This window comes from Vigna umbellata, chromosome 7 (assembly GCF_029865625.1).
Source record: "Vigna umbellata cultivar VRB3 chromosome 7, Vumbellata_1.0, whole genome shotgun sequence".
Taxonomy (NCBI): Eukaryota; Viridiplantae; Streptophyta; class Magnoliopsida; order Fabales; family Fabaceae; genus Vigna; species Vigna umbellata.
In genome coordinates, this window is record NC_142171.1 from 47,216,320 (window position 1) to 47,228,078 (window position 11,759).

General features: G+C 30.6%; 1 protein-coding gene across 1 annotated transcript; it reads right to left on the reverse strand.

Annotated features, from left to right (window-relative positions):
• Positions 1 to 8,543: 8,543 nt before the first annotated feature.
• LOC148196449 (F-box/kelch-repeat protein At1g23390-like) lies at positions 8,544 to 10,250 on the reverse strand. Its single transcript, XM_088093887.1, has one exon. The coding sequence runs from the start codon at positions 10,095 to 10,097 to the stop codon at positions 8,997 to 8,999; it is 1,101 nt and encodes a 366-aa protein (XP_087950013.1). The 5' UTR covers positions 10,098 to 10,250; the 3' UTR covers positions 8,544 to 8,996.
• Positions 10,251 to 11,759: the final 1,509 nt, after the last annotated feature.

Below are 11,759 nucleotides of genomic sequence, written 5' to 3' on the forward strand. Positions count from 1 at the left end.
TTAAAAAATATGGAAGTGCATGAAGAAATGCTCTAAACACAAACTAACTTATAAGTGAAACTAATTATAAAAGTCTAATTTAAATCTGGATTTTTTGATTAAACAAATAAATAAGATTGCATTGCATGTTCAAAGTTGTCTTGGAAGACATTCTTTTATAGAAAAGAAATATCTACTTCAGATAAAAAATTTTACAGCGCTTTGATCTTTTTTATTTGTTTGAATGTCATTTTTAAGAATTTCTTTTAATAGCTGATAATCTTGTCAATGAATGTTTTGTTGGTACATGATTCAGTTTTTTCGAAGTCAAATCATGTAGAAAAACAAAGAACAAAGCACTTACAGAATAAACTTACCTTTTCTCTTTGATCGGCGAAATTAAATTAATTTATTTTTCAAGGAAACGATTTGAGTATTTATTCTAAAAATATATACATTTTTTTTTTCTAAATAAGTACTCGGTAATATTGAACTAGATTAAAGAAAACAAGATCAATTTATACATGTGAAATGAAGTTCAAGCTTCAGGAAAACTTGATATTCTAGGTACTTTCTTCTTCCTTTTTGTTGATTAGGCTTAATTTCAAAATAAACAAAAAGAGCATTTGTTTAATTTAAACTCCGAATTTAAAATCCTGGATTTTTATTTATCACGTGTTCTAACCCATTCGTCACATTTCAACGAAGCAAAAATGTAATAAGATTTTTTTTCTTAACTTTTATAATTAAAAGGGTGTACAAAGATTTGAATAGGATGAATATAAAATAAAAATAACCATTTGAAAATGGGTTGTTTCTTCCTGCAACTCCATATTTTCTTTCTGCAACCCCATAGCCTAAAGGAAATGAACCCTTCTGACCACAATGAAGGTGAAGCTATGTGCTTCTGTCATGAGGAGAAGGGGCTTATGTTAGGGTATAAGGGTTATTTTGTGTTAGGGTTTTTTTATTTTTTTAATTAAGAGTAATTTAGTAAAATGAGAGTGCATAAAGCAATTATGGAGGTGCGGGAAGAAATAGCCTGGAAAATCCACTTTACTTTTTCTTTAAAATAGCTTTTTAATTGAAGCTCTGTACTTACCAAAAAGGCCTTCAACAACAGAACAATCACTGGGTTACTTATTGGGCCCCAAACTAATGGATTCTCTGCTTGTGACCTTCGGGCCTCAACCATTCACGTGTCATCAGTAATAATGAATTCCTCTGGAATTCTTATTTTAGTTTAAGATAAACATTTATTTCGTATATTAAGATTATAATCATAATTAAAAATCACTTTTATACTATAAAATTATATTTTATATTTATAATTAACTATTACAGTTCAATTATAAGATTATTTTAAAATTGCCAGCTTTTCTTTTAAAAAAAACTGTTAGAAGTTGATATAAAAAATATAGATTGTAAAAAAAATAAATTTAAAAATATCACATAAATAGAGAGTAATTTGAAATGATAGCAACATGAATACTAATTACTATGCATATTATTTTTTGAGAAAAAAAAATTAAAAATATGTTGAGATATTTGTTTAAGAATTTATATTTTTCATAGATATAACGAAAACATATAGCATATAAAAGATTGCAAATTTCATGTTATTAAAAAGATTTCTTAAAATTGAGTTAAACTCAAATTTCTTTTTTCAAAAGTATTGAATGTTCCACTTCTCATCCAATCAATACTACATAAATATATTTTCCATTTATAAAAGTAGTTGGAACTTGCTTCCATTGACATATAAGATATTTTCTCATTTATTATTTTTAAGAAAAGTGATAGTGACTAAAATCTCATCTTACCTATTAGTCTACATCCATTGAAAATAAAATAAACAAAATAGAAAATTAGTTTAATTTAAACAAAATTGTGTAAACTAAACTATAATCAAAAAGACCAATTCTTTTTAATAATTCTTTTACTTTTTATATAAATTATTTGTAAAATAAAATGTTCAAAATACTCATTATAAAATTTCAGAGAAACTGGCATGTTATTGTATTTTACTTCCTTTTCAATTCATGTATGATATGTACTATATTCCGTCCCTGAGTTAAAAGTTGCCAGAAAAAGAAAATTTTATTTAGGAGAATATCTGAGCCAATAATATAATATAAAAAATTATATATATGAAACATTCTATTTTTTTTCTAAAAATGACCAATTAATTTTTTTTAATATATATCTTATAAAAAAAAGTTTGCCGAAAATATAATGCAATGGAAAGTACACGAAGTTTGACTTGCAGGTTGACTTGGGATTACCCGTACGTTGGTTTAGTCTTTTCATGTTTACTTTCATAACAGGGTGGTTCACCAAGTCGAGTCATTGAGTTCGAAAAGACAGCTATAACAATTAAAAATATAAAATATAACATTATTAATATTTTATAATCGAATTATTTCATTCTAATATAGAAATAAGTTAAAATAAATAAATTACTCGCATATTGATCTATTATTTACTTGTACACTGAAAAAAACAAATATCATTCACGCATTTTAATACTATATTTTTTCTAACTTTATCAAATTATTATTATTATTGGTTGAAAATGCCTTAATATAAATAAAAATCGCACCTTCTTATTGGAATTTGTACTATAAAACTAAATTTGCCATTGATAAAGTTCAAAGGTGGTTAGTATTTGTTTTTTTTCTTCTAATTTTTTAATTAGCTACAACAGATTATATAAGTTTAGAAGAATCTTTTTATATCAATTAAAAAAATTATATCAATTTTTGTATAAATATAAAAACAAAGAATATAAAAAATATTTGGTTTTTATACTTCTAAAACAAATATAAAAAAAATCTCACTTTTATATTAATTATTTATAAAATAAGTATAATATACAAATGATTTTCTTTATGTTATTTTCAAAATAAGTATAAAAAAGATACCTAAAAAATTGATAGAAAACCTATTTTGCATTAGTGTATTGTTAGGACAAAAGCTTGCAAAATTAATTTTAGTTAAATTAATTTTTGAGCAAAGTGATTTATTTTAGAAGTAAATTTATTCTAAAATAAAAATGACTTTTTTATCATTTGTGGAATTTTTTGAGACAGAATAATGTTATGAAACATAAATTTTAGTTTAGGGTTTGAACTAAGGCAAAAATAGTTGAAAGTGTTCCCATTTTCTTTGAATTGGACCAAAAAACCTTGGCATTGGATTTCCATGGAAGAGGTAACATTGATTTTCCCTTTCCTAAGAATTCTCTTCCCTTTGGACACATTGAAAAAACTTGTGTGGATGTGATTTGGTAACCTAAAGATAAGACCTTTAGCCAATCAACATAAAACTATGTGGTCCTCCCTAGTAGACAAATTCAACTAGAATTTGTATACACCCCTTTTTTGTAAATTAAACCATTGATTAATATTTCACACAAAAAGTATTTTATATTAAATAATTAAACAAAAATTTATGTAAAAAATAGCTATTTATTTTCTATTAACAAGTTAAAGAATATTGAAGAGAATAAATGATGTTAGAGTTAATAAAAGATTAGAGATAAAAAGAAAAAAGAATTAAACAGGTAGTAAAATAAATGTTGTTAATAAAAATTAATTAAAAATATTTAAGTATATACAATACTTAAAATTTAATTAGATCTAATTGTTAAAAAGTTTACTTATGTAAATTTTGTTAGTTTCTTTCTGTTATTTAAATAAACGTTATAAGGAAAGAACGTGAAAACAAGAAGAGTGAGAAATTCACTTATCCGGTAAGAAAATTTATACTGTCGCTAAATTAAATTTTATTACATGCATGTAATAGATTAATTATTTGTAAGAATACTAATTTTAAAAATATTAATGGTAAATAAACAATTTCGAAAATAGTGTATGGGAAAATAACTTGTTGTTTGATTTTCTTTTTCTCGTTCTCTTTTTTTAGTAGCAGGGTCGACAAAAGCAAAAGTAGAAAGAAAAATAATAGAGAACGAAATGATGGCCTCACAATGGAATCATATGAAAGGAGTGAAAGATAATAAAAAATAAGAATTTATATAAAAGTAATTTTAAAAAGGGCAACACACACACACACACACATATATATATATATATATATATATATATATATATATATATATATAAAATTAAACTTTTAATTATTCAATGTTTTTATATAGAATTTAATTTTTTAAATTTGTAATATTTTTTAATTTTTTTATGGATTGAGATATTTTTCATCTTTACTCCAAAGAAAACGTGTGACTTAACAAATAACATAATATAAAAAAAAATTTTAATCTCATTTAAATTTGATTTTAAAATTTATAATTTTTTTTAAATATTTATCAAGTATTGATGAGTATAAACTTCCATATACTTTTTAAATAAATATATTTGATAGATAAGACATATTTTTTGTAATGAGTCCAAGTAAATATTACTTGTATCCAATTTATTTTTATCTTTATGTTAAGGATGTCAAAAGTAAGTTAATCCAACTAACATGAGTTGGCTTAAAAATAAGTGAATTTAATTCGATTTATTTTGTTTTTAGAAATTTTTTTCTTGAAGTAAAAACTGAAACCCCCTAAGCATCTTATATACCAATTAATGTACTTGGATGAATTTTGTAACATCCCATAAAATACAGTAATAAACCATATATCATAGAAAATCACATATATTAATATATCAATTCAGTTTTACAACTAAAGAAGTAGAGCTCGATAATGGCCGAACGGCCTTGAATCCACTGATACGAATATTACAGGCGTTCAATAAACATAGATGACCGAAAAGTTTACAAAATATAATTACCGAACGGTCAAAGTAAGCAAAAGAAGAGGTTCGATCTAATACAGTATATTAACACGACTAAACTAAACATTTTAACCGAACGCACTACTGTTCGGCCTTCACTTCTACCTCCACTAGGTTCTCTTCAGCCAGGATTCTTTCCTCAAGCGTTTCTTCCAATAATGCATCTCCCTCTGCTCACATCCACACGGATGATCATTGCAAGGACAAGACGAACGTACAGATACAAGACAACACAATGAAAACGAAAGGGTAAGCTTATTGAATTTAATTCAAGTAAAACATACATTTCATAACATATCAATCAGATCAATAATTCATCACATATACTTTAATCCATTCATTAACTCAATTAATTCCTGATACTAGACTGACCGTCCGGACTATATGAATTCTGTGTAACTACGACGTTCGTGCACCCAGGTGGAATAGCTGGAATTCTCATCAGCTGTCACCCGAGGTTAGTCTGTTCCGTCCAAGTTACATTTATGGACTAGGACCTCCTGCCATTTCTACACATGACATACTCCTCTCTACTTGAGAACGAGCACTCACGGAATATCAGGATGAACCGCCAACTAAGCTTGCCACATTCATACTTTACAAATTTCAACTTTCATCCAAGAGTCATTCCTCCCTAGAACGCTCGTTCAAAATCCACAACCATAATTTCATTTTTTATACCGTTCGCACATTATAGTTTTCCACATTAATATCAATTCAATCTTTCGTTCCACTTTCAAAAATGACGAGCGTTCAGCCCTATTCAAAATGAGGACGAACGTTAAGTCGATACAGAGGAATCCTCGTTTCTGAACAGAAGGAAACGAACACATTTCCAATGACGGACGTTGTGACCACTTGAATCAGTTAAATGAACTGATTCTAGAACAATTCAAATGATACTTAGAATAATTTAAGTACAATAACTATAGATCGAATCCAAATGGATAGAGACACCGCAAGGTGTTTAGATACTTATACAGAGTACGATTTAATCAACGAGACTAACCGCCAGTCAATGACCGAACGCGGTAATGAATATTTATTGAAGTTTCGGACGAATGCTATTTCTCTCGTTTGGCAATTAAAGGAAAGAACGAGCGTTCGGTATAAGACCGAGCGCCACTCATAACGTACGCTTTGGGTCGAGACCCATCGCTGATTCAAAATTATAGAAAGAGGGATTTATATATGGCGAGATGGTAAAGTTATATTTTTAACAGAATGACTAAGTGTCCGAATGTATACTTTCAAGCTTCTCAAATTCTCACACAACACTCAGGATATCTACGTTTGGCCGAACGCTCAAACGTAAGACTAATATAAGAGGGCGTTCGTCCTCAGCTGGAATCCTTTCCGAATGAAAGAATTCTCTTTCAAATAAAATCTACTACTAATACCGAACGGTAAAAGACCGTTCAATGACGAACGTTCATTATCATAAGAATTTCATAATCAAAGTTTCATTTATATTAAACACATTTCCCAGCATATACTTTCAATTATTCATCTCATCATACATTTCATATTTCAGTTTATTCACGTCATAGCACAGTTCATCATTTTCATACATCAACTCATGATCATATTCATATACCAAAAATTAATTATCACAAATTCATACTTAATACAATACACAGAACGTACATACAGTACAGTGCAACCATAGGAATTAAATTTAATAAGCTTCCCTTACTTGGATCAGTGGTGAACGTTCTAAGAGTAGGAATTTCGGTGGTCCGTCTACAGTTCTCTACCCCAATGGTTTCTTACTTCTTCCACTCAGGCTAACCATAACCAAAATACAAAAAGATTTAGATAATATCACTGCATGCAACCAAGTCTTGGTTTTGCATGTCACCCATGAACGAACGTTTTGAAAAGAAGACTTACCAGCTTCAGATTCTGAATCTGTTCGGTCCAAACTGCTGTCTACGGATCCAGGAGCACTTCTATGGCGTCTGATCGGAGAAAGGAGAAGATAAATGATGAGTTTCAGTAGAAAGAAGGAGGAAGAGGGTTCTAGAGAGAAGGAGGAGGAATTGAAATCTGAGTTTTGGGAGGGAGAAGGTGCGCGCAGGAGAGTGGAAAGGTTTTTTTAGAAAAAAAACAGTTTTGTTCAATTCCCCTTCCAAACGGACGAGCGTCTCCCCTGTCGACACCTGCACCCCCACTACTAACTTCAGAAGCTTCTATTTTGACAAGTGGCGTGCATGCATGGAACGTGTAGTGGGTTTTTAATGCCTCTGAGCAATGATGTGAGTGCATTTATGAGAGCTACCAGGTGACTCAGCAGTGTATTTACTGTGACGTGACAAATTTGAATAAAAAAAAGGTTGTTGTGAAGGAAAATGTGAAGAAACGTAAAAAAAAATGTTTTGAACTGGATCATAACTAACACTGTTATCATTTGCTCCTCATATTTCATTAACCTTTGTCTGTTGTCTATACCATGGATTTTATAACACTAAGTTTCATATTATCATAAACTTATTTTTGACGAAAGAGACAACAAAAAGAATGGAAATTAGAGTTCTTCTGAAATTAAAAGATAACTTATTTAAAATTTAAGTGAGCTATGAATAACTCATCGTATATAATCTAACTGAAAGTCGTACAATTCATGAATTAAATGAACATAATCCAATTTAACTCATAATCAACAAAAACATTAATTTGAACCCGTAACAATTCTAAACTATCTTAATACATCTACCGTTTATGAGCAAATGAGTGTAATATTTATTTATTTATACTAAAAAAATTGTTATCAATATTAAATGGTCCAATTGAAATAGGGATTATTAAATTTGAGAAATGAATATTTGACTTGTGGTTGGTGATGATGTGAAATGGAGTTGGAAAGTTCATGTGAAGTTAGATTAACATTATTGAGTTTAAAATGCTTGATTTTATTATTTATTCTATTTTATTTAAAATTTCATAAAAAAATTATTCAATTGGTAAAAAATAACTTTAGCGAAATTTAGATTTATTTTTATGTTCGAATAATGATATCATGACACTCTTTTATATTTATATGATTAAAATATAACGGTAATAATTTGTCAATGTGCATCGTAAAACAGTCATACACTGAGATTTATTTACAAAGATAAAAACAGTTAACTTTCATTTTATTTCTTAGAAGCAGTAAGATAGCGATATTATCATTAAAAAAGATTAAGTGGACTTAAAGTTAATATTTAAGTCCAAATATTATCCATTTGTATTGATCTAAAGATAAAAATTCGTTATCAATACCAATCTAAAATAAGAGAGTTGAAGAAACATTAATTTTGAAAAAGAATATTTTATTGTTTTTCTAAAGTTGGATATGAATGGATTTAAGTTATATATATCGGTCTTTAAATGCTAAATGTGGTATGTGGACATTAATTCATGCATCCTTATATGTGTTGTGAGTGTAGGACCGCAATAAACAATGATGCAGGTGATAGCATAAGCATAAAAAGTAATCAAGAGACTTATTATATTGTTTATAAAATGTGTAAATTCTGTAAATATTTTTTATGAATTATAATTTCAATGTTTTATAATTATACCGATTTGAATTGACAGTTAAAATATTGAAATATTGAGATTATTACTAAGATTATAGTAAATTTAAAATATCGTTTCTTTTTCAACAGATTAATCATTGAAATGACTAAAAGCAGTTACAGAAGCACGCATGATAATAATAAAAGCAGTACAGAAAATATGAAGAAAGTAGAAACTTTTGAGAAATAAAAAACGTAGAAAACACATTCTCTTATTATGAAGAAACCTGAAAGAGCTTTTCTTCAACTCATTCCTTAACCACTAAAGTCGAAACTATAGTGGTTGGAGAAGAATCGAGGGAACAATGCAAAAAAAAAAAGGAATTAAAGGATAATCTCTCATTGTAGGGAGGGAAAAATAACTTACAATAGAGATAAGACCTCCCACAAAGTACAAACAGACATCTTAATTACACTTTCATCATTCTTATCCATTTCCACTATGGTTTTTCAGATATCTCACTCAGATTCAGCTTTATCATTTTCTTATAACTTTTTTGCCACTGAAAAGCCAATAACAAATTGACAGACTTGTCTGCCAACAAAAAAAACGAAAATGACATTCCCAGTTCCAAAATCCCAATACCTTAATCTTTTTCTTAAAACAAAATACCACAACTTATTATAGTAACAAAGTTTTTCAACCTATTCACATGTGTTTCAAGCAAAATGTAAGTGTTCCTGACATCACCGCACGCTGCAGATCCTCCATGCAAACATCGCCGCCGCAAACCACCATTCTCGCGCCGTGGTTCACGGCAACATTCCGTACACTTCTCCACTCGCACCCAACACCGTTCACTACCTCACACACCACCAATTCCTCCGTAACGGAAGTGTTCCTTACGTAAACAAAGTCCCCAATCCACGTCACCTCCATCGAACCTAACTCTGAACCACCCATCACCTTCCAAACCATCTCTTTCGGCATCTCACCCACTTCCACCATCCCGGACCCTAATCCCCCCCTAACCTCCCACAGCTTCACGCTTCTCACGTTCCCAAATCCCCCCACCAAGCCCGCCACCATCAATCGCTCCCCTATTTTTCCGGTGACGCAGTGAAAAACACTCTCATCAGGTCTCAAATCAAACGGCCCCTCCCATTTTTTCGTCACAGTGTCGAACGAGTACGTCACGCCGGAGTGTTTCTCCGTCAAGTGCATAACCTCTCCGGTGATGGCTACCGAAAGCCACGACGATGCCGTGGAATCCTTCAGCAGCGCCGGCATGGATGGGCACGTCTCCCAGGCGCGGCTCTCCACGTCGTACATCTCCACCGCGAGCGGATCGTCCTCGAACTCGCACGCGCCGCCGGCCACCACCACGCGCGAGCCCACACGAGCCACGATGGGGTCAGTGCGCCACACTCGCGGTGATGGCGCGTGGTGCCAATGGAGGTGCAGCGCGTCGAGGGAGAAGGCGAACTCGGCGGGGGTGAGCGTGTAGAGTAACGAGGAGTGAGAGGAGCGCACCGGGGAGGAGTGAGGACACGTGTGGTTTTTTATCTCGAGCCACACGTGGGAGCGAGGGTCGTAACCGTGCAGCTTTGTCACGTGCGCGTCGCGTGGCCTCTGGGTGAGGACGATGAGCCATGGCTTAATGGGGCGGAGATGTGCGAGAGAGGAGGAAACCGCACGCTTCCATGAGTTTGACACGTGACAGGCTGGGACAAGGTCGATGAGTGGCACGTGAGATAATATTGCCTCTAGGATATCACCGTGGATGGGTACTTCTTCTGCAGCTGCCATTACTAATTAGCACAGAAAATAATTTTAAGGCGTGTTTGTCTGTTAGTTTATGTGTTTCTCTGCATTTCAGTTTTTTCTCTGTGAGGGAGAAATGGCTATGGAGGAGTTTATATAGTGATTGGAAAAAGATAATGGAAGACTAAAATTCTGAGTATCCAATGGCGGTGTGCCACCTCATTAGATTGTCAGATTGTGTATTGGTGAACGATAATGACGTCTGTCACATACTAAGAGCCAAAAATGGAAAATAATTAAACTTAAAGGGATAAAATTGGATAAATGATTTAATATAAATGCTTCAAATTTTAAAAATAGGCAAATCATACACATTTATAAAATAACAAAAAAAATTATATATATACTTCATTTTCTTTATTCTCTTACGATGAAATAATAAACTCTGTCTATAATTTTTAATCATAATTAGTACAAATTAAATATTTACGGATATAATGACTATATGTACTTCATAAAATAAATGTTATTTACTGTAATAACCTTGATATAATAACTTTTCTCTTTTACGTAATATATTATTTTCATTTATTGTAAACTCAAATATTGATTTGATGTCACTTATTTGAGATAAATTAGGAATGGAATAATTAATATTCTCTTAGATATTGAAAAGATTAATGAACTTAACATATAAACAAAAATAAACTAGCAAATATAATCATGATAGTCTAATCATAAATATAAAAAATAAGTTTAATTAAGTTTTAAGTCTTATAAAATTTTAAGAATTTTTAATTAAAATTTTATTAAATATTTAAGTTCTATTGAATATTTAATAAATTTATACTTTTTTGTATTTAACTTTTGTGTTAAATTAAAAATTAAAAATTAAAAATATGAAATATGAAATATGAAATTATTAAATTATTAAATTATTAAATTAAAAAGTTTAAATTTTAAAACAATAAAATGACTTATGACAACAATTTAATAAAAGGATTTAATTAAAAATATAAATTTATTAAATATTTAATAAATCGTAAAACTTCATTAGAATCTGAATTGAAATTTTTTAAATTTATTAAAAACTTAAAGGTTTAATACATATTTTGGTCTCTCGGTTTGTAGGGTATGTTCAAAGTTGTCCTCCTTTTTTTCAAAAGTTCACTAACATCCTATTTTTTTGCAAAAAACGGTGCACTTTAGTTCTTTTTGCTTACGACGGTAGAGCTGTCTCCCTGGCACTAACTTATACAATTTTGGTTGACGTGTTAAATTCAATTGCTGATTCATCCTGTTAGCAAAGTGATTCGTGGTTGTTGTTCCCAAATTTAAAAGCAAAGGTTAGGATTGTTGGTGATTCGTGTTAGAGTTGTTCCCAAATTTAAAAGCAAAGGGTTAGGGTTAGGGTTAGGAATGACTTCTTCACAAAGTTGTTCTTCTTGTTCGAAGACAACGGGTAAAGGATTTTAGCATTCCTCACACGGTGTTGTTTCGAGGGGAGTTGGGATAACCCCTATTTGCCATTGTGATGATATTGCTGTAACGAAAGTTGCCAGAACTGCAAGGAATGTTGGGAGACAATTTTGGGATGTCATCATTACAAGGATTTTTTGAATACCCTAGTCACTTTTATGTGTATTGAATTTTATGTGTTCATACATTTTTGTGTTTTTGCTGAATAATATGATGGATTTTCAACTG

Excerpts from the sequence above, each read along its gene's own strand:
- LOC148196449 (XM_088093887.1), bottom strand. The coding sequence starts at position 10,097 with ATGGCAGCTGCAGAAGAAGTACCCATCCACGGTGATATCCTAGAGGCA.